General features: G+C 43.8%; 1 protein-coding gene across 3 annotated transcripts in view; it reads right to left on the bottom strand.

Moving 5' to 3' along the window:
* The window catches only part of LOC148021144 (potassium transporter 11-like), an 80,572-nt gene extending 57,357 nt beyond the window's left edge, over positions 1-23,215 (bottom strand). Inside the window, exons 1-5 of one of the 3 annotated variants that reach the window (XM_087698989.1) lie at positions 21,959-23,215; positions 21,765-21,869; positions 21,045-21,270; positions 20,342-20,587; positions 20,138-20,227 (exon numbers count right to left, since the gene is read on the bottom strand). In XM_087698989.1, the coding sequence (XP_087555115.1) occupies positions 20,138-20,227; positions 20,342-20,587; positions 21,045-21,270; positions 21,765-21,854 (652 nt within the window). In that variant the 5' untranslated portion in view covers positions 21,855-21,869; positions 21,959-23,215. Of the gene's footprint in view, positions 1-20,137; positions 20,228-20,341; positions 20,588-21,044; positions 21,271-21,764; positions 21,892-21,958 lie in introns of those variants that run through there. The other 2 variants (XM_087698990.1, XM_087698991.1) reach the window with 2 other exon arrangements.
* Between the last annotated feature and the right edge of the window lie 463 nt (positions 23,216-23,678).

Here is a 23,678-nt window from a genome sequence, read left to right as displayed (position 1 = left end):
AATGCGACTAAAGTCATATAATAATCAACTCTCAAGACAAGAATAGATACTAGATTGACAAAGTTCAATAACTAAACAAAATCACAAAAAATCCAATCTCTCATCCAAAATCTTGAGCCCTCACATGAGTCATTACACAACATCATCATCATGTTTAACATTGCCCAATAGTTTTTGTCAAAAAAACCATGTTTTGAGTTCCAACTCACCGAACAAAAAAAAAATCCACGTTTTTTACTCTCAAAAAACGTTTCGTACTTTAAGAAACATTTCGTAAGTTTCAAATTGAAAGAAACGTGTTTCTTAGCTGCTATGCATTTACTTGTATAGTATCAATTGCATTAGTGCGTTGCTATATGTAATGATTGCTACTCAATAGAGAACAATGAGTAGTCATCACTTGTATTTGTTCCTTGTGAGACATCTTTGCTGAATTTCCACAAATTCACTGTTGTATACTGAATTACAGCAAGCCAAAACTTGTCTGCGCACCTCAAGACAACTAGAGCTCACCCCCATAGGAAAGATGGTGATGCCCTAGGAAAGGAACCATGAAACCATCCCATATATCTGATCTATAAGGCAATGAACATAAACTTACAGTGCACACACTATTCAATTCAGCTAAGAAAATAAATGACACAAAGAACCTAGGAGCTAGAGCGCTCTTACATAGTAAACAATACTAGATTGGCCCCCAAGGTGAGCACTCCTTATGGTATTTCATTAATATTGAAGATAATCCCTTACACGAACCATTTGTAACCTGCCCGTGTGATCAACGTGGTTGTCACATACGAGTACTCTTTTTGCTCCCACCAACCTTGACCAACGAGCTTTGAATCTGTCTCAATTACACACTCAAACTAGTGTGTCTTCAAGCATACAGAGCTGCAATTACTACAATGTTAACCAAACATGACATTAAGAAATGCATCCATGGTCTCTCATTGCTACCACACCAATCAATGAGAAATTCGTAAAAGAAAGTTGAGCGTAGAATGCCATGGAAGAAAATGAAAACTGCAAGTGTGCAATGGAAGACTTGAAAGTAAATAGAGTCTAAAAGATGCTACGAGGCACTGAATGAGGGAGAGATTCAAGATCCATTGCACCAATGGCCAACCATTGATAAACACGGATACTAGGAGGCGGAGAAACTAAGCTACCTCCCTAGGGAAGACCTCTTGTCAATCTCCTTGGAGCGACACTACCACGATCAAAAGAGGTTAAGGTTGATTTGGGTATTCATACTATGAGATTAGGTTCATAATGAGAGGAAAATCATTTGTATTAGCAGACTTTTGGGCAATAGGCAATCACACACAATGTTTGGCATGCAATCTTGGTTAACTATAATATCCCTCCATGGCTCTTAACCAAGAAGGGCCATCTCATACTTAGTCTATTGATTCTCGATCAATACAAGGTGAAGAATATGCATGTCTATATCTAATCTTTGATTGAGGAGCTTCAACTATTATGGATAGGTGTTCCAAAAAGTGATATGAGCAAGTATATTGATTAATAAAGAAATGTACTAGTTTGAGGGATCTTAATATGGACCACTTTCCTGGGTACAGAGAGCAGGAAGGGTGGTACTAGTTTTAAATATGTAGGTGATTCCTTTCCACTCCTTAAGTGATTGAGCAAGGAGGGTGGTACTAGGATTAAATGTGTAGGTGATTCCTTTCCACTCCTTGAGTCCTTCAATGAAGGAGATGAATCATTAGCACAAGAAGAGGGTTTGTGCGTTTGAGCAATTGGGGAGGGTGCTATAGTGTCCAAGAGGGGGACTCCCCACACAACAAGATCAAAGGATAGAGAGTGACGTATTTGCAGATATGGAGGAGGTGCATAGTGCACAAGTGGCATTTCTGGAAACAAAGCACCAAGATGTAAAGTAGTAAACCTTTGAGTGTCTAGTCATGGCGTAAAGCCTAAATGTGCATCAAAGACATGTTAGAGTTGGACACCTGGACATTCCCTGGACAGGCAAGAGCAACTGGAGCAGCAGGAGCAGGTGACAAGTGGCAAGCAACAGCTGAAAGAAAAATTTCATTAGACAGCATTTCCAAACGTGTCAAGCGCCAACAGTTTTCAGGTCGGACAAGCTGATCTTACAGTATTGCTGTCAATTGGCTGCATTTAATGCACCCAACCTGGTATTTTGTGCCATTTTCTACTGGCCTATTTATTGGCTCTGCCTTTTGCAGTCCTTCTCAGTTGTGCACTCAGATTTCAGGCTGCAGACCGTGGAGACTACCCTCAGGAGACTAAGATCTTCTAGGTGGAGACATACGCAAACATTCTCTCTACTCCTGTATATTTTTGCATCCTTATACAACATTCTTCACTGCAAATTTTTTGTGTTTCGCTCTCTTTCTCTCTCTCTGTTCACTCTTTGTCTTGGTCATTCACTTGCGCATTGCTTCACTCTATCATGGTATCAGAGCATTGAAGGACTGACCTAGGGTGGACCCATATGAAGAGATTTCAGCGCGACACAAGGCTGTGTTTTCAGCGTTCAAGTGCAAGCAAGAGGGTTGCGCATCAAAACAAGGCTGAGGCGAGCATAGGTGCGAGAAAGGAGAAGATTTGCTGAAGCTGCTGCTAGTTTTTTCTATTAGAGAAGGTAGAAGGCTCCGTTTTGGGCCTTCAAGTGCAGATTTTACCTTTTCATCGCCTCTGGCGAGTGAAGGAGCAGGATGAGCGGTCAAGAGTCCTAGAAGGCTGTATTCTCACAATCAGAGGGGGGTGCTTTTTGTGTTTTGTGCAAGCATTGTAGGTGAAGATGTCTTCTGAGGCCAAGACAGAGTTTCAAGCGATCATGGACCCGTCTTACTGGCTCTTCCATCAGATCAAAAGCTCGATGGTGAAAATCACCTCATCTAGCGGGTCATGATGCTTGCCATTTTGGAGTCCTATGATTTGGCAGAGCTTGCTACGAAGGCTATTCATCATTCTTTTTCGTGAGATAAGTTTAGACTCTCTTCCAATGATAAGGTGGAGTTAGCAAAGGCTCAAGCACATTGGGATAAACTCAATGCTTGCATTCACTCGTTTTTATTTCTCTCATTTATTACAGTTGTTATCTCTCATATTGAGCATTTGACGGTGGCTTGGGAGATATAGCTAGAGCTTAATCAAATGTACAATTGTGGGAGCTTTTGCTCAACCGCCAAGACCCACGGACCGCTTATTGATTCAAGCGTTCCAAGCCGAGCACTAATGGCTACCTCTCACATAGCCGACGCGCCATCCATATCTATGGGTGTAGTGAGCTTACCTCCGTGCCGTTCGAGTTACCTCCTCTCCCGCGCACTCCGGTAGCTCCACGATCCAAGTGCAAGCTTCAAGCAAGATCCATCCTCAAGCTCCACGCTCCAAGCTCCATTTCCGCGAGCAAGACAAGAGAAGAGAAGAGAAGAGAAGAAGAGAGGAGAAGATGGAGAGCTTCTCCTCCTCGGTCCCTCACCCTCACACTCTCACACTCCCTCTCTCAAGCACAAACTCAAGCAAGCAAGAACAAGAAGAACAAGAACAAGAGGAGAGCTACTTTTGGCCACACACAAGAATGAGCTTCTCATTCACTTTTCAACTTTATATACAAACCCTAAATCCCTTTTAGGCGGTCATCCCCTTTTTTTCATGGCCGGCCGTAGCCTAGGCCCTTTTCCCCATTGTCCTTCTATCTTCCTAGCTTCCTTTCCACCGCCCGTCTACATTTACAAATTGCACGGGTGAGAGCCCAACGCTCCATGAATTAAACCATGATGCGCTTGCGCTCTTTTACAATAGTTGGACTTGCGCTTTTCCTCGTGCACCTTTGTCTTCCGTTCCTCTTTGCCTTGGCCTTTGTCTTTACCTTCTGTTTTAGCTTTCCGGATTTTCCACCGCCTGGCACTCTTTTACAAGATTTCAGGGTGCGCCTTTATATTTTAAAATGCGCCTTTCCCCTTTTGCATTTCCCTTGGACTTTTAAGGTTGCCCTTGCACTTCTGGCCTTTTCTCATCTTCTTTCTTCAGTCGGGCTACCTTTTTTCCGCCTTTGACCTGCATCTTTTTTATTTCCTTTTGCTTTCTTCGTGTTGGGGTTAACATTACCCCCCTCCTAGACGAGTGACAGTCCCATGGCACTCACCGTCGTAGGTAGCAGACTGTAGCATGCACCGAAGATGTGGGTGACAAGGACGCCTGTGGTTTCCGTGGAGGAGTGTTGGTGGTGGTGTGGCAAAAGGTCCTGGGGGCCTGTTGGTGGCCAAGGTGGCTGGTGGAAGGTTGTTGGAGTTGTTGGTAGGGCTATGCTGTGTTGGGGATTGCATTGATGGCCAGCACAAGTGTTGGTTTGTTGGGGATTCTGCACATGACGATTCTTTGCGGGCTTGTTGGATGGTAAGGGACAAGTAGCAAAGTTGAGTGTTGATGAAGAGCAACAACACCTTATACCTGCAATTGGAAAACCTCACCTGTGATCTCTCCTTAAGGGGTAGTGCTAGGCTTCTCATCGTGCATAAGACATATTTGGATTAGTTTGGGAGACAGGTCGAACACTAAGCAAGCCTAGAGTATTGTCTTGCACTTGAGGACCCAAACCGTGGATATACTTTGGTGCAAATATCATGTGAGTGCTCGTGCATACTTAGATATTACATAGTTAAAAGACCGTGGGCTAGTTTCTCATAACAATTCGTGGATGAAGCAAAGTTGTCCATGTGGAGGAGTACGCGTGAAGGCATATGAGACATCCTGTGCCTTGTGACTGCACAATGTAGCATAATGGAATGCAAGGACACCGCACTTTCAGTAGCTGGAAACTATTGGACTTGCGTGATGAGTACGGTGTATTTTTCATGGCCAATCGTGCGGTGCTTATTACCACTGATTGCAATGGTACGAAGGCAGAGTGCAAAAGAAAATTGTGCAAGTGGGTCAGGGTGACAGGTCTAACCCTAGGCGAGAGAAGCTCCCCAGGTATGTCCTGCCCTTGATGTGCCCTGAACAATTGTGGGTGAGTATAAGGGGCTAGGGGACTAGGGACGAAGCCGGTCGACCAAGGTCACCAGACGTACCTAATTTGAAGACCCCTAGGTGCTGTGCTATGATCGTGGGTGCTTCTTATTTTTCCATTCTTTTCTTTTCTTTTTCTTTTTTATTTCTTCTCTTTTTTCGCGTTTATACGCGCGTCTATAGTACAGACTACACACGCTTATACACGCGCTTCATAATTTAAATTTTTTAAAAAAATTAAATATCTTTTTTTTTAAATGACATTTTCTGTTTTTCGTTCGCGTCTACCAGTGCTTGTAAAAACGCGTCTACCAGCGTGTCAATATGCGCGTGTATATGTGCATCTATTGCGCGTCTATTTTTGCGTGTAAATTTGTTGATACATGAGATTATAGACGCAAAATGATAGATGCGCAAATAGACGGGCGGATAGACGTGCCCGTAAGATTTTCTCTATATTCAAAAATCGTGTCTAAATGTGCGTCTATGAGGCCTTTTTGTTGTAGTGATAGACTCCATAAATACTTCTTCTCATCAAGATATTGCACCATTAGAGTCGAATCTTCCAATTGTGACTAAACCCACCAACTGTGCCCAGTACCATCCTCTTGATACCTCAAAAAATAGTGATACTAGCATAAAACCAACGAACCCAAGTGACTTAGGAGCTCTCAAGCCAAGCTCAATCTGACCAAAACCTTGAGTGCAATTGAAGGGAATGGTCCCCATGCTGATGTTCGCGTTGCCTCCAGTCATTAGCGGATATTAGTTTATGCTAAGTCGTGTGGACTGGTTGTCGTGGAGTGGGACAGGGTACATCCTCAGGAGGATAGAACAAAAAGGGGAGAAGGTGTATAGGAAGGGACTACACCCTGTCTACACCATCAGAGTTGTTGGTCAAGGCCTCCTATGGCGGCAATATGGGTTGCATGCCCTTCACTTAGAGGTGGGGCTGGTCACCCGACTTTTAAAAGTGTAATGTGAGGAGGACCTGAGGAGCTTAGCCTGTCAAACCCGACTCTTGTGTGTGTTGATATTGTTTATACATGGTGACACAAAAATCAGTGTTTATTTATATACATATCTATGAATCCATGTCACATCACAAGGATAAGAACCAAGTGTAGAACTCGGGGTTGTACCGGAGCGTGGCACACGCATCTAGTATTCGTGGCAGCTGACTTAATACTAATAGATATTTTGCCACGTCGAGTAGCATGGAACCTTGACCGAGTCTACTGGCAATATGTAACTCCTCCTCAGTGAGAACCTTATCAATCAAAGGGCCTTGGAGCCTAGTCTCAGCTAAGTCCGTACCCCGAATGTCAGTGAGTACTCGAAGGGAAGTTGGTGCCACATAGGTTGGGTCCTAAGCTCAAAGTGGTCGCACGTGTCTACGTCCTTGAGGACGTGGACACGATCCCCAAGGAGCAGCTTGGAGATTACTTGACCTTTCCTCTATCATGGGAAGAACAAGAACATCTTAACGGGCACTACGATAGGCTCCTGCATGAACAGATGCGACTCATCCCTGACGAGGAGGCTGACGAACTACGCTTAACCGTCACATTCAATGAAGTGCTCTGCCGACCGAATCTCATAGACATCGAGCTACTAAAGCGACTGTCAGCAGGCTAGAGTCAATTTGAGCAGCGTTGGTGCAAAAGCCGCGTTGTAATGGCCGAACTAGGGGCTCAGATCATGACAGTCTCTGAGGAGCGATTGGCCAAATGGCGATCCAACTCAGTTAAGCATTCTGCGACACTTCTATGTTCAACGAGGGCTTGCTCGGTTGCTATCTCATGCAAAGTTCTAAGAGTTTCCTTAGGCTTTAGCATGGCTGGGGGCTCAAGCCTAGATGAGCAAGATTGGTCAACGCTAGGATTTCTTAAGCTCTTGGGGTTCTTCCGTTTCTCCTGAGGTTTTGCTGCTATTTTGTCATGGTTCTTCTCGGATATGACTGGTATAGATTTGTCACCCTGTTGTGACAACATTGTATCCACTCTTGATTGATCAATGTGAGTTCTATTGTCAGTGGATAGAGTGTTGCAAGCAACTGTTGATGGCAACTGTTACTTTGGTTTGTCAGAGCACACAGATGTGTCTGAGGTTTCACCGCTATTAGAAGAGGCATCAGTGGGTTCATTGGTGGATGGACTCGATGCTTTATTCATCAACTCTCCAGCGCCCTTCGTCACAATGTTCTTGGGGTCCACAACCACCTGCAACTATTGTTGTTTTCTCTGATTTCTCCTCTTTTTCTTGGTCAATGAAGGTGCCTCTCTCAACGACTCAGAACCCTGGGCTATATCGACCGCTGATGTACTTGGTCGGGCCTCAGCATTTCCCTTCTCTAGTATGTCCTTATGGGACATAGCCGTGGTTTGCTGAATAGCCTTGCCCGGTTGTGAGGGCACAACTGCCGCCCTTTTCGGAGAGTCTAGCTTTTCAACCAACTCCCTTGCATTCGACTTCTCTGTCCTAGGCTTTAGGCACTTTGAAAGTGCTGGAGTTGTCGAGGGATTTGGTTGCGACACCTCCTCAGGTAAACCACTAAGGACACATTCCACAAGGGGCATTGTCACAGCCAAGGGCTGTGGCTGCTGTGGTCCCTGATTGGAAGTAGTAGCAGCTAGTTTAGTGGGCTAGCTACCCTTGGTGGATTGCGGTGTCAAGTCCCTAGGGCGATCAGAAGTGGCTGTGTCTTTCATTGGCCTTTGAGCACTCATTTGTGTAGATCGAACATGAGCTGATCTAGTCGCATTAGGTGGCTCAGGCATATCCTTGGGTCGAGAGCTACAGATGGCATCATGCCCCACCTCTTTGACGGTTAGAAGCTTAGATGGAGGTAGAGATTTGAATTGAGCAGTCGCCCTTGACAACCGCTGTAGTGCTTCCTGTGTCTGTTTGGGAGAAGAGGACGTAGGAGATCTAGGACTCCTAGGTGGATGTGGCACTAGCTGAATGATTTTCTCAAGGCTATTAGATGATTGTGCCATTTGCTTTGTTGAGCGAGTAGCCTTGCCATGAGCAATGTTGTGCCTATGATGTTTGTTCTCCCCTTGGGAAATCAAAGGCTCAATGGGCACTAATGGCTTTTGTGCACGCTCAATGGTTACATATAACATCTGCTTATTAAGCATGCTAGGTTGAGGCTCTTTCTTTCGAACACTCATGTCCGATTTCTTATCTCGAGACCTAGAGTTTCTCTTAGATTTCCTCCTGTGCTTCGTTGCTTTTGATGTACTCTGGCCTTCAGTCGACCAGGGAGGTTTAGCAAGGGGTTTTGGCACCCAAATCCATCGGTTGCCTGTATAATACCCTTGAGCCCGAAGCAACGCCTTGGATATCCATCGTGGCGTTGTGTTGGCTCTCCATCGACGCCTCCGTCTATAAGGCTTAGGCTTCTTTTGGGGTCTTCTACGATATTTGTAAGTCCAAAGCCCGTCCTTGGCATTGTCTCTTGACCTTCTTGTTTCAGACCTGGCCTCACTCACTGGTTCTCGTTGTTCGACCTGTGCTTGTATCAGTTTTTCCAACAAGTCCTTGCTCTCGTTAGTAGGCTTGAATATTACGTCAGCACCTTCCTTGCCTTTCCCTTGAGGTTCGATGAGGTCACCCTTGCTAAAGGTGGTGACTATCCTCACACCCGGTAGTGTCAGGTGTATCCTCTGTACTACATAGTCAGCCTCGCATTTGGTCGCCCTTTTGAAGGGTCTTCCTAGGAGGGTTTCTTTCCTGCAGCTAGCACTTTTTGGAGGAACATGAAATAGGATAGGCAAGCTTTCCGTTTCAATTGTCGCAAGGATTTTGCACTTCCCTATAAGTGCTTGTGGGTGTCCCCCATAAGGGCTAAGAGTTGCACTAGTCGGTGTCAGCTCTGGTTGGCCTAGTAGGGTCCACGATTCATAGGTCAAGACATTAAAATCTGCTCCTTCATCAATTAGAGCATCAATAGTATGCTCTCTTTTTGCGGTGAGTTTGACCCTAAGATAAGCAGGTGGTACTATGTCTTCATCTTCCGGGTCCTGGCTTGTAAATTTAAGCCTTCTGACAGATGCCCTTAAGTCCCCACTCGCATGTCCAGACGTGGATTCTCCACCACAGTCTTGGGTTGTCTGTGCAGTGTTGCTCAAGGTACATCTCTCGTCCAAAGTATCATGTCCAATCATCTTCGCATTTGTAGCTTGCTGAAGTTGCATTTTGCTCTGACTAGATACGGTTTGAACACAATGTCTTTGTGTTCTCGTGGTGTGGCCTTTTTGCCCTTGATGGCTAGATTGGCCCATTGAGATTCTAGGGTCTCTGTTTCTCTCTATTCGGGCACGGGCTTTTGGTTGCTCTTTTGCAAGGGAGAATCCCTGCTCGTGTAGAGCCCTTGCTATACTAGGGTCCAATTTGGAGGACTTGTCATGGCGCGCATTTTCTCTCCAACCTACTCGAGGGAGGTGCGGAGGGGGCAGAGCCAGAGCCCCCTCTGTGGGGGTCCAGGGGAGGCAGTCCCCCCCGACCCGCAGGGCCGTTACGATAAAATCCATGCACAATTTGGAGGACCGTTTATAGCCAAATTTTGAACTACGTACTCTAAAATTTAGCCCAGTGATGGATCTGTGATGTGCCTTTAGCTCTACGTAGCCTTTGGGGTCAATCTCGGGGTTTAGATGCGTTAAAATTTGTATTCTCGATACCTGTCCGATTTTGACAGTTTTCTGTCCGATTCTCAGATGTCCGATTTTCAGGAGTCTGATTATCAAAATCGGACGTCCGGTTTTAGGTTGGTCCGATCGGCCCAGTGGTCCGATTTTGGTCACGTCCGATCCTAGGAGTCGGATCAAAAAGTGGTCCGATTCTGGGAATCGGATCGGACAGGGTGGTTCGATTCTGGCTAGTCCGGTCCGATTCTGAGCTGGTCCGATTCTGGGACTCGGATGGCCTGGTCCGATTGTGAGTGGTCCGATTATGGAACTCGGACGGCCTAGTCCGATTGTGAGTGGTCCCATTATGACTCGTCCGAGTGTCCGAGTGTCAAAATCGGACGGGTTGGTCCGAGTGTCACGTGGCACGTCCGTTCGGGCTGGTCCGATTCTGGGAATCGGACGGTCCGACTCCCAAACTCGCGTGGTCCAATTCTGGGAATCGGACCACAGCGAGTTGGTCCGAGTACGTCGGCAGCGGACGCGATTCCCGCGCGTTTAACCCCTCCTCACTGTCTGGTGCACACAATCACCACAGACTTTCTAGATCTGATCAGGGCACTTGTTGAAAAACACCAGACTCACCTGGAGCAGCACGAATCACCAGCGCCTAGAAATCGGAGCAGCGCTTTCTCGTTCTGTGAACCAGAAGTTCTCTCTCTCTCTCTCTCTCACACACAACGCAAACCAAGGAACTGAGGTCTGTCCTGGCCTCTCAGGCCTCTTAAGGTCCTTTCCCAGCACTGCAGAACCTTACAGCTAGTTCCCTGTCCATGTCTCACCCAGAGACTTGAATCTGGTCCCCTGTTTCCCTGTTTTAGCCTGTTATACAACAACAGAAAACCCTACTGTTTGCCTGTTTTTTTCTTCTTTTTCGTTGTTTTTTCCTACCCTAAATGCATCCAATCACAAAGTAAATTCCTACACTACTTCATTCCTCAACATAAATCTCAAGAAAACAAAACACCTACTTGCCAAGGAGATCGAATACCATCTTCAACCCCCTCGCTTCCTACCTATCTACCTCAAGCACCGGTTCGGGGAAAACCCTACTCCAATGCTCGATTCGAAGCGCGCAAGCGCTCAAGGCTTGAATCCGTTGGTCCCGACAACAAAACCAAAATGTGGGAGCTTTCGCTCAACCGCCAAGACCCACGGACCGCTTATTGATTCAAGCGTTCCAAGCCGAGCACTAATGGCTACCTCCCACATAGCCGACGCGCCATCCATATCTACGGGTGTAGTGAGCTTACCTCCGTGCCGTTCGAGTTACCTCCTCTCCCACGCACTCTGGTAGCTCCACGATCCAAGTGCAAGCTTCAAGCAAGCTCCATACTCAAGCTCCACGCTCCAAGCTCCATTGCCGCGAGCAAGACAAGAGAAGAGAAGAGAAGAGAAGAAGAGAGGAGAAGATGGAGAGCTTCTCCTCCTCGGTCCCTCACCCTCACACACTCACTCCCTCACACTCTCACACTCCCTCTCTCAAGCACAAACTCAAGCAAGCAAAAACAAAAAGAAGAAGAACAAGAGGAGAGCTACTTTTGGCCACACACAAGAATGAGCTTCTCATTCACTTTTCAACTTTATATACAAAACCCTAAATCCCTTTTGGGCGGTCATCCCCTTTTCCCCTTTTTTTCATGGCTGGCCGTAGCCTAGGCCATTTTTCCCATTGTCCTTCTATCTTCCTAGCTTCCTTTCCATCGCCCGTCTACATTTACAAATTGCACGGGTGAGAGCCCAGGGCTCCTTGAATTAAACCATGATGCGCTTGCGCTCTTTTACAATAGTTGGACTTGCGCTTTTCCTCGTGCGCATTTGTCTTCCGTTTCTCTTTGCCTTGGCCTTTGTCTTTACCTTCTGTTTTAGCTTTCCGGATTTTCCACCGCCTGGCACTCTTTTATAAGATTTCAGGGTGCGCCTTTATATTTTAAAATGCGCCTTTCCCCTTTTGCATTTCCCTTGGACTTTTAAGGTTGCCCTTGCACTTCTGGCCTTTTCTCCTCTTCTTTCTTCAGTCGGGCTACCTTTTTTCCGCCTTTGACCTGCATCTTTTTTATTTCCTTTTGCTTTCTTCGTGTTGGGGTTAACAACAATCATATGACCGTCATGAAGCGAGTTTCTTTGGAAGTGCAAATGTGGACCATGAGTGTCAATAAGTCATCTTCTATGCAGGAGCATATTAACAAGCTAAGGTAGCTTCAAATGCACGTATAAAACGCGGGAAAGGTGATCACTTTTGAAGACATGGCGATAACTCTTCTTTCAGAGTTACTGCCCTATTTTAGTGATTTTTATTCCACCTTGCTTGCTTTAGGGCGGTCTGAGACTCTTTGGTAGGAAGAGTTGCTTCTTGTGGTCTTATACCAAGAGGAGCAATTAAAAAAGCCAATGATTCTAAATCTAAGGCTTTGGTTGGTCAATCCTCTCAAAAGAAGGAAAAGGACTCCAAGATTGACAGAATAATCACTGCTAAATACTCACCTAAATAGGGTAGCACTATTGTAATACTTGTGAGAGATGGAGTGGATCGAAGCTCAACTAAAAGTGAAGTAGACAATGTGAAAAGTGGAAGCACAACACCCAATGCAATAGACTGAAAGTGTAAGATGAAAGTACAAGGTACAACCCTTAAACCTTAGGGTTATAAGAGGATGTTCACACCCAAAGTGTGTGCAATACGATAAGTACCTGAAAATGTGTAACATAGACCCATAAAATAAAGAGAATAAATCTAGGAAAAAAACCTCTCGTACGAAGAGTAAAAAGTGCCCCAGTGTCCTACTGAGATCACCGACACTCCTTTGTAAGCGTAAGCGTGAGTGAAACCCAACAAACCCCCCTGGAGTGAAGAGTGACCAAAATACAAGGGTCATTTGCTACCAAAGGAGATCAAATTTAAAGCATTGTGAAATGCTTCAAATTTGTCACGAGAAAGAGCTTTGGTGAAGATGTTTGCCACATTACTAGTAGTAGGACAATAGACAAGGCTGATATCTCCAACATGTAGCCTCTCTCTAACAAAGTGATAATGGATCTCAATGTGTTTCATGTGTGCATGAAACACTGGGTTCCGTGCCACTGCAATGGCACTCTGACTGTCACTGAATGAAGTAGTGGGCTCCGTGACAGATACATCCAGATCAGCTAGCAAGTGTCTAAGCCATACACATTCAACTGTAGTAGTGAAAGCTTCCTTGTATTCAATTTCACCTTACGATGTGGCAACAGTGTAGTGTTTCTTGCTAAGCCAAGATATGCAAGATGAACCAAGAAAGAAACAATTGCTACTAGTGGAGTGACGCGAATCATAATCACCAGCCCAATCAGAATCACTATAAGCATATAAGTGTAGTGGTTCCCCCTTTGGCATAAAGCAATCCAAGAGATCTAGTACCCTGCAAGTAACAGAAAACACACTTGACAGCTTGCCAATGTGACATGCATGGCTAATGCATATATCTGCTCAGGGCTGAAACTGCAAATTGTATGTCTGGCCTAGTGTTGCACAGGTAGATAAGGCATCCAACTATTGGAGCATATGTGTGTATATCAAGCAAGTCACTATCATCATGCAATGGCAGCTTTAGTCCAGGTTCCATTGGTGTACAGACTGGCTTACAATCCTGTAAGCCAAACCTCTCAAGAAGTTTACCAATGTATCTTAACTGTAATAAACCGATACCTCTAGCATCATGAATGAATTGAATGCCCAAGTAATAGTGCAAAGACCCCAAGTCTGACATCTCAAAAGTTTGCTACAAATTTTGTTTAAATGCTGAAATCTAATCAGCATGTGTCCTTGTAAGCAAAAGGTCATCAACATATAGACAAATGATTAGCATGGATCCCCCCTCTTTACATACATAAAGAGTAAACTCTAATGAGTTGTTTATGAATCCTTGGCTGAGTTAAAAAGCATCAATCTTTGCATATCAAGCTCTAGGAGCTTGTTTCAAGCCATATAAAGTCTTTTTCAGCTTACAAACCAAGTGTTCAGATCCCTCAATTGCAAAACCAATGGGCTGTTGTACATATACTTCTTCGTGAGATTCCCCATGTAAAAATGCAGCTTTATATCTAACTCATGCACAGTCCATTCATAATGGCCAGTCAAAGCAATCATAGACCTAATGGTAGTCATGCAAGAGGTAGGAGCAAATGTCTCCTCATAGTCAATGTCTTTCTTCTATACATAGCCCTTGGCTACAAGCCTGGCTTTATATTTGTCAATGTATCCATCTGCATTCCCTTTCAGCTTATAGATCCATTTTGTTCTAAAGACTTTCTTCCCAATAGGCAAAGACACTAAATCCCATGTTTCATTCTTAATGATGGAATCAAACTCAGCTTGCATTGCTGCCATCCGATGCACGCTATGTTGTGCATCCTCAAAACATTCAAACTCCTCATCATCAACTGTATTTGCTGCCATAACAAACTCCATGGTATGTGCATTATCATGCATACGAGCTTGCCTTCTAGTAAAACCAGCCATGGGAGCATCCAAATGATTATCTTTCATAGTCTGTAAATACCATCTAGGCATTTGTCTTTAGGCATTTGTATTGCCTCCTGACTATACATAAGCTCTTGCTGAATTTCAGATTCAGCACTTTGCTGAATATTTAGATCAGCCATTGGCTGATTTTCTACATTATCCAATGGAGCAGCTGGCTAAACATTAAGTTCACTTGCTGCAACTCCAACTGAATCACCAAATGAAATGGGGGGCAGCCCTTCAAATACATAACTAACAGCCTGATATGTGTCAAAACCAGCAAGGGATAATTTTGATTTTTCATTGAAAAGTACATCCCTACTAGCAAATACCTTTTTAGAGACAGGATCATATAATCTATATCCTTTGCTCTCATTGCTATACCCCACAAAAATGCATTTGACAACCTTATTATCCAACTTTTTTCTAAGTACCTTGGGAAGGTGTGCATATGCAAGACACCCAAAAGTATGAAAGTGCCCAGCAAAAGGTTTCCGGCTGTTCCAAGCCTCAAAAGGCGTGATATTCTTTAATGCATTGGTGGGGCATCTATTCAAAACATAGCAAGCACACATAACGGCTTCCATCCAAAAACTGTGTGGCAAGCTCATTGCTTTCAACATACATCTGGCCATCTCCATGAGTGATCAATTCTTTCTCTCTGCAACTCCATTCTGCTGTGGAGTATAAGCAGTAGTGAACTGATGAGCAATGCCCTTTTGCTTCAAAAAAGAATTCAACATAGAGGACATATATTCCCCCCCTCAGTACGAACGGAGAGTCTTCACCCTACAGCCAGATTGTTTCTCAACAAGTGCTACAAAACCAAAAAATGCATCATACACTTCTGACTTTTTCACTAAAGAATAGACCCAGTAGAAGCGGATAAAGTCATTAATAAAAGTCACAAAATAGTAACATCCACCCAATGACTTTGTCTACATAGGGCCATATACATTTGAGTGCACTAACTGTAACCTAGCTGTGGCTCTAAAAGCAACATCACAAGGAAACGAAAACCGATGCATTTTCCCCAAAATACATCCCTCGCATAAGTGCTCAGGAGATCTCTCCAAGAAAGGTAATCCATCAAGCATCTATATAAGCTATAGAAGCATCAAGCTACCATAGTTTACATGCCCCATGCGACCATGCCATAACTCCGCCTGTAACATAGCAGGAGTAAGAGTGAACACTAAATAGGCGGACTGATCAACTGAAAGAGCATCCAACTCATATAGCCCATGACATAAAGCGTCAGTCAAGACCAAAGTCATGTGTTCCTTATCTCGCAACATGCATCTGTCATCATCAAAGGTGACCTACAAACCACATTGTGCCAAAGAAGAAATAGATAATAAATTCTTATTTATACCTGGCACAAACAAAGCATCCTGTGGGCACCGAATAAAGCCATCAATGGCTATGAGAACAATCTCCCCAATACCTCTAACAGGGTATGATGCATTGTTGGCACACTATACAAGCTTGCCAATTGGGACTACACCAACAAAAGCAAACAAATCTCTGCGCAAGATGTGATGTGCCTAGAAGCACCATTGTCAAAAAACCATGTGTCTACATCCTCAATAGAGCTAAATGCTCTATCAGCCCAAGAAGAGTCATAATTGCATGTATAAAAACAATATTTCCTATCTGCAACAAAGGACGCACCAATGTCAAAAAACCATATGCTTGCATCCTCAATAGAGCTAAATGCTCTATCAGCCTAAGAAGAGTCATAACTACATGTATAAAAACAATAATCCCTATCTGCAACAAAGGACGCTGACTCAGTGCAGTGGAAGGAGCATCAGAAATAGAAATCCCCGACTCCTCCTTGGCTATGGGCTTTCTACACTCAGTGATGTAGTGGCTTGGCTTATTCCAATAATGGCATTTGCTCGTCTTGGCTTGCATGTCCCCTTGTTTCTTATTGCCCTGTGAAGTGCCTGAAGTCCCAGAGCTCTGCAGAGCATTCTTTGCTTGGCTGCCCTCGCCCTTCTGTCATGCCATAAAAGCCTGCTCAAAGGCTATAACATCCACACCACTGTTTCTTCTTGTTTGCTCCTCCTCTAAGAGCAAACTGACCAGCTAAAGGAAAGTAAGTGGTTGTGGGGCAATCCTCATGGCGAGGTTCAAGGCCATATGAAAGGCCAAGTACGATGGCGACAATGAATTCAATGTAGTGGATATCATCTGCGCATCTGAGTAATACTCATCAACATTCATAAGCTGCTCACACAAGTCTTGAATTTTGTTTAGGTGATTCTACATAGAGTCACCGTCATCCATCTTCAGTGTCTCAAGCTCTTTCTTTAAGAAAGAGATACGGATCTCATACTTACCAGGAAACATTTGCTCCAAGGTCAACCAAGCTTCTCATGAAGAAGCTACAAACAAAATGTGAGGAATAATAGATCGCTGAACTGTCAATGCAATCAGCGACAAAGCCTGTGCATCCCGTGTATCCCATGCCTTGGAGCAGGCTGAACAGGTTGAGTTGCCCATTGTCCACATCCTCCTGGAGGAGGGGTAGCAGGAGCTACAACTCTAGGCCTAACTTCTTCACCCCTGACATAGATCCAAAGATTCTTCACAATCAGCACGTTCTTCATCATGAAGGACCAAAGTGAATAGTTAATACCATCCAATCTGTCTTCCTTGGATACATTCCTTGGATACATAGGTAAATATATCACCTCCCTCATTTGCCATGATAAACAATGCCAAAAAGAGCAAAAGAGCAATGTCCTAGCTAAACCAACCTAGAAATCGTAAAATTTTCAGAAATTACAGCAAGTTATTTGCTGCAATTAGCAAATTGAAGTACACTCTATCAAATTTGTTTGTAATGCACGCAGTCCACGGTGCAATCAATGCTCAGCAACACTATAGAAGCAAAAGCCCCAAAATGCCCTAAAACAGTCTATTTCAGACTAAAACTGCTCTGCATGTACCAATGTCTTCACAAAACCCAAAAGCCCCAAAATTCTTGACTTATTTGCCAAGAAATTTCTATATAAATCATGTCCCGGACACGTATCAAGATTGCTTGTACCTGCCCGGGCAAAAGCCCCTTCCCTAGAGATGAATCTGAAATAAAAAAGTAATTTTAACTTTAAAAAATTTATACCTGGCGCAGGAACCAATGGCAGGAGCATCTGGTCTCAGTGTCGAGCTGGTGGCAGTTGTAGTTGAGCTGGTGGCCGGGACTAGCGGCCAGATAGGCCAGGCAACATTGGCAACTAGGCGATGAAGCTGCAGGGGTGGCGCTGGGCACAGGAGCGCAGGCGGTCGGCATTTGAACACAGGGTGGCACAAGCAGGCGGCAGTCGAACACATGGTGGCACAGGCGGGCAGTCGAACATATGGTGGCACAAGCAGGCGACGCTGGCCACAAGCGGGCTGGAGGAGACGGGTGGCGCAGGGCAAAGGCGGGCGGCAATACAAGCGGGCTGCAAGGCAGGTGCAGCACAGGTGCAGACAAACACTGCTGCGCTAGCGGCAGTCAATGAGCTAGGACTGCTCCGCTGGAGGAGGCAGACAAGACAAGGCTTCTCTGGCAGCGGCTCTAGCTGATTGGGTGACACAGTCTACAAGGTACAAACTGGCACAAGCAGGAGCTAACTGTTCCAACTGAAGGGACAGTTCCACAAGGGTTGAACTGAGCTGTACTCTGCTCTGATACCAAATGTGAGAGATGGAGTGGATCGAAGCTTAGCTAAGAGTGGAGTAGACATTGTGTAGAGTGGAAGCACGACACCCAATGCAATAGACTGAGCAGAGCTGTACTCTGCTCTGATACCAAATGTAAGAGATGGAGTGGATCAAAGCTCAGCTAAGAGTGGAGTAGACAGTGTGGAGAGTGGAACCACACACCCAATGCAATAGATTGAAAGTGTAATATGAAAGTACAAGGTACAACCCTTAAACCTTAGGCTTGTAAGAGAGTGTTCACACCCAAAGTGTGTGCAACACGATAAGTGCCTGAAAATGTGTAACATAGGCACATAAAATAAAGAGAATAAATCTAGGGGAAAAAACCTCTTGTACAAAGTAAAAAGTGGCCCAGTGTCCTACTGAGATCACAGACACTCCTCTATGAGCGTAAGCATGAGTGAAACCCAACAATACTATTCTACCAATAGATAGTTGCTCACAAATTGCTTGTGTGAAGAGAAATCATGGATGATTATGATGTCTACATGTATGTAAGCTATCGCAAAGTTTTATGCATAGAACTCGAGGATATTTATGGGCTGAGTTAACTTTAGAATAGGGCAACTTAAAATTTTATGGGCTATTCTTATACGCAGAAAACGTAACCCTATGGAACATCTCAAATCATAGAGTTTTCTTCTCCTCCATATTGGTACCAATCTAGGTCTCCATGGTGACTTATAATCAATCCTTGCATAACTAAAGAAGCAACATAGACATAATCAAAATCGCACAAAAATGGATTGTATGATCTTGCCACCGGGATTGTTCTTTCCTCTAAGAGGTGATCAATTTCATCAAAAAAGTGCTCCAACTCAAATGCAGCTTGTGGACTATGAGACAAAAAAGAGTTGGGCCTCTATGAATGATCCCTTTAAAAAAGGTTACTACATGGAGTATTGTCCTCCAAATCAAGACCATAGTGCCTCAACAAAGCCTCCATTGAAGGAGTAACCTGTGAGAACATCAAAGAATCCCAAGATGGAGCGATTTGAGCCATCATGAATCAATACATGACATAATGTAATCAAGAACAAACCAATAAATCCATGATAGCCTTAACTAACACTCTAGAAGAGCACTGGCTCTAACACCACATGGAGATATGCTAGGGTTTGCAAAAGAAAACAATAAGTGTACGACCATGACTAAAACGAAAAGAACTCACAAACACAAAAATGCAAAACACAAAAACACAAACAAAGAAGAAAGAGAACTCTAAAGTGAACAATGTAAATGAATGAAAGAGTGTACAAGATGCTTGAAGGCAAAGCTGCCCCACAGCCGATGGCTCGCGTGGCAGCAAGTTGAGGGAGGTGTCAATGTGTGTTTTCCACTAAAGAGAGAGTTCCCGAGTGTTCCAACCACTAGTTGGAACAAAGGTTGATGAAAAAATGTGCAGAAAATACAAAAACGACCTGCTATAGTTTCTCAGCTGTCTCAAGAAGTGTGCCTTCAAATATCAGCCATGCGACATAGGGATTTGTTGGAAATCTCAAAGAAAGCAATAGATCTAAAAAAGATTGCTCATCTATAGTCAAAATGGCACTCAATTCTTGCTCTGTCCAACACAGTTTCCTTGCATGCTTAAGTTATCTATCTGATCAGCATGTACTATGGAACATTTAGGCACTCAATTTTGCAAACCTAACTTACATTTGAAGATCTCAAAATCTACACATGAACCACCGTAAAAGCACACAAAATCCTTTCCCTCTCAGTTTTATTTGGTCCAGAAAAGGACTTCCCCCTACCAATGAACATCTTGTATTGGTTGGAGGACATACGCCTGTTGCCTTCCCTCCACTTTCTTTCCTTCAGCTATATTATGATTGATTCCTACATCAGCTAGACCAGTATCTTACAACTCCATTGCTTTTCAGCTGCTGCAAGCCATTGCATGTGCTTGCAAGCGAGGATTTTTTTCTTAGAGGTAAGAACTCAGAAGATCACAAACACATTTGATGAAGCTTTCATGATTGTCAATCTTCCGCTTGTCTCACACTTTAGTAAGACCATGATAGCATTTTCATGAACAAAAAGCATTTATTTATTCATGTAAAGCTCTCTTCCCCGTCTCTTTCTCACTTATTCTTATTACTTAGAACTGCTGCTTGTTATTCTTCTTTTTTTTTTTGTCGCAAAAAGGCAGTCTCTTTGTGAAAGTAATTACCTTGCTTGAAATTGTTTGTGCTTTTAATTCTCTAACCTGGATCCCTTAGCTGGAAGGCTACATTGAACACACTCTTGTTTTTACTTGTGTAGGAAAGAAAAGGCAGCTTTCCCCTTTTCTTTAGATCTTGCAAACAATGATATCAAGTTCTTAAGACAATTGATGCTTCAACTATATATACAAAGAGTTAGGACCATAGGTTAATAAGATATAAGGTTGCAGATAGGATAGTTGAATTACCAGAAATTGCAGGGGTTAAGATGCCATCCCCAATGACCATGCAGGTGCCAAAAAGAACAAGGAGAACTAAAGCACTTTGACGGTACACTTTAGCTTCCAACCATGTTTTCGTCTTCCCTGCAACTGATTCTTTGTTAAATTCATTCCTAATGTACGTAGTAAGTTTGTGATCTGTTGGATGCTGATTTGTGATTGCATTGACTCTAGCATGTCGACATATTGAAGAATAAAGAGCAAAAGTTCCACCTGTAAGAGAGATTTGTTTCAATTCAGAGAATGATGATTCACATTGTCAAGGTGCACAATAACTTCTGAAGAGGGTTTTTCTGGCCATATACGTTTTGTTATCACTCACACTTTGAATTACCTAGACTTGACCATTTCTTTGACAAGATATCATCAATTTATTTTAAAAACTGATTTTTGCAGACAGCTACACTGAAAGTCTGGTGAGCTAATTACAGTGAAGTCCTTTTCAGATCATTGAATCATTCTTGATTCCTGCAATTCGTTATGGTCACTTGTGGACAGAAACAATACTGAACTCTTTACTCCAAATACATTTGAAACCAATGGCAAACATCTTAACAAGGTATATAACTCTATACTACATTAGTTATTCAGCTGAGGAATAATGAAGAAGATACTGTAAGACATCTCAATATATAGCATGTACATATAACCTTAAAAAGATGATACTTGCCTTCTCCATGGTCATTTGCTCTCATGACAAAAAACGTATATTTTATAAGTGGTATCAATGTGAGGGAATATATGATGCAAGAGAGCACCCCCATAAGGGATTCCTTTTCAGGAATTCCTTTCGGAAATGTGCTGTGGAACACATACAGAGGAGAAGTACCCAGGTCCCCATACACTACTCCAAGACTCTGAAATGCCAAGCGTAATACCACAAGAGCTGGCATGACCTGCACCAGCAAATTACATTGTACTACATTAGAATTAGGACTAGCTGCAAATTACTGCGATCAGACTAACAACATTTCAAGAATACAGATCAAAAAGCTGATCCTCAGCAATTAGGCGAGGCATTGCACATACACATGATCATGAAGTAGAGTTAGCTACTAAATGACAGCAACTGACTGCAGTCAAGTATCCGACGATCATCACATACAGAATGAGTCTAGACCTCAATTACAGAATGCCATTCTGCTTCTTGTGACAGCTTGTTCGGAAAAGCTCTGGAGTTGAATTTAACAGTTTCAAATAAGTTTCACGTTGTGAAACTAAAACAGAGGTTTCAGAAAGAAAACTGCCGCATAGGAGGCAGCTAATTTCGAGGAGAAGGTTTCATGATATGTACAGCAGATGACTTTGGATGAGTTAAAAGAGCTTGAAGACAAAAATCCATTTGACACAAATAGCGCTGCATGGATGTATGAAACATCGATGCAAATACCTTGGATGGACGCGGCTCATTTTTAATTTGGGTGGCTTCAGCATCCAGGGGTTGGTCCAGTCTCTGATTGAGCTCCCACATCCTGCCCATAGATATGGATTCATCCTGCGTGTCCATCCAGTTTGTGACTTAGGGCACTTCCAATGATCACTCCTCAAACAGTAGTACAGTGTGCGCCCGTTAAGGAAAGTCACCTGATGTTGGGTAACACTGTGCTGCCGCCTAAGCAAATAGATATATAGGGGAGGAGGGCTACATAGCTACTTTTGAACGAAAAGGAAGAGACGAGAGATGAGAAGGTGGCTGCGGCAAGGGGGAGCCGAGCAGGGGTGAAAATTTAGCTGGTGGCCATCAAACCTGCTAGCTGGTTCAAGGCTTGCCAGGTTAATTGATTGATGCAGCAAAGTGGGCATTCATCTGCTACAGGAGAAAGGATGCTATTACTCGACGATAGAGGGGAGACAAATGAGAGATGGTGAAGATGTGGTACATGTCTTTCATCACTGCACGTGAGAGAGAGAGAGAGAGAGAGAGAGAGAGAAAGCAGAACGATGATCAGAGAAACCAGAGATGAGAAACAGGCGGATAGGCTGAATGAAAATGAATGAAAAAGGGGGCAAAAGGCCTATGATGGTGACTCCGTAAGGAAAAGAGATTAATGGTTGAAGAGGTGGGCTGATTTATCGGGGGGAGGGGGGAGAGAGAGCAGAACGATGATCAGAGAGACCAGAGATGAGATACAGGCTGATAGGCTGAATGAAAATGAATGAAAAGGGGGGCAAAAGGCAAATGATGGTGACTCCGTAAGGAAAAGAGATTAATGGTTGAAGAGGTGCGCTGATTTATCACATATTCTAGGCCCTAGGATGTGACGAGGGAGAGTAGTGCTCCCCTTCGCTTTGCCTGCTGTGACACTGTTTGTTGTTTGATAATTACCCCTCCCTCCTTCATGATCATGCCATCAATCGATGCTTTTGTCCCCTCAGATTCTCTCACAGCAAACACACTCACATGCGTGCATACGACCAGCAATCGAATGCCTCATGATGCTTCAGATGTATACCCCATTCCAATTCAATCCCCAACCATCATGCCCAGTTTCAAGGAGCGCCGTATATGCCCAATTTCGATTAGAGCATATGTCTCATAATATTTCTCAAAAATCCATGCCCAGTTTCATATCTGGGTCCTGCGATCTTTCCCAATTTGCTGGGTGGGCTCCTTTGAGGGGTCCAATGCCGCAGTGGGAAAGAGTTGTCATAGGCTGTACAAACCGCCCACGTATTGCTGATACGTAAATTTCGAATTTCGATCCGCTAATTTTTGAGATTAGCAAGCTGGGTTAGGGATCGCCGAGATCATATTTGGTGAAGGTTTTGAGCAGATTCACGGAGAGACACAAAGAGAGAGCCGCAGGAGGCTCTAGGATGCAAAGATACCATATATGGGTTCCGTTTTAGCAGCTGCGAAGTCTGTCAGATGCTCCCTCCTGACTCCTGAGTCGTATATTCAAGCAGAAAAGCCCCTCTCAACGCCAGCGAGCGAGAGGAGAGTGTTTTTTAATGTTTTATTTTGACTTTATATAGTGTAGGCAGCATATGCTTGCTGGTAGGCTCAATTTACTCAATTGCTTACATCTCAGATTCCCACGTGCAAAACTGAATGCCGGGGAGTCGAGACTCGTCTGCTCAGGTTTTTTAAACCCACGTACCCTCCATATCCTAGAATTTCAGTTGAAGGGTGAAGACGTCGCTCAAAGTTATAGAGAATTTTTTAATTAGATTACTGTTATTTTTATATAACTAAAATTTTTCAAGGGCTCAAGGGTTTTAGACCATCTTTTTCTCCAAGGTTTTTGTGAAATTTTTGCAATTCACTTTACATTAACTCTTGATTTTTCAACTACTTCATGGA

Source organism: Lygodium microphyllum, chromosome 18 (assembly GCF_053477565.2).
Source record: "Lygodium microphyllum isolate KBCC chromosome 18, Lygodium_microphyllum_v1.1.10, whole genome shotgun sequence".
Taxonomy (NCBI): Eukaryota; Viridiplantae; Streptophyta; class Polypodiopsida; order Schizaeales; family Lygodiaceae; genus Lygodium; species Lygodium microphyllum.
This window is presented reverse-complemented; position numbering and strand designations above follow the sequence as displayed.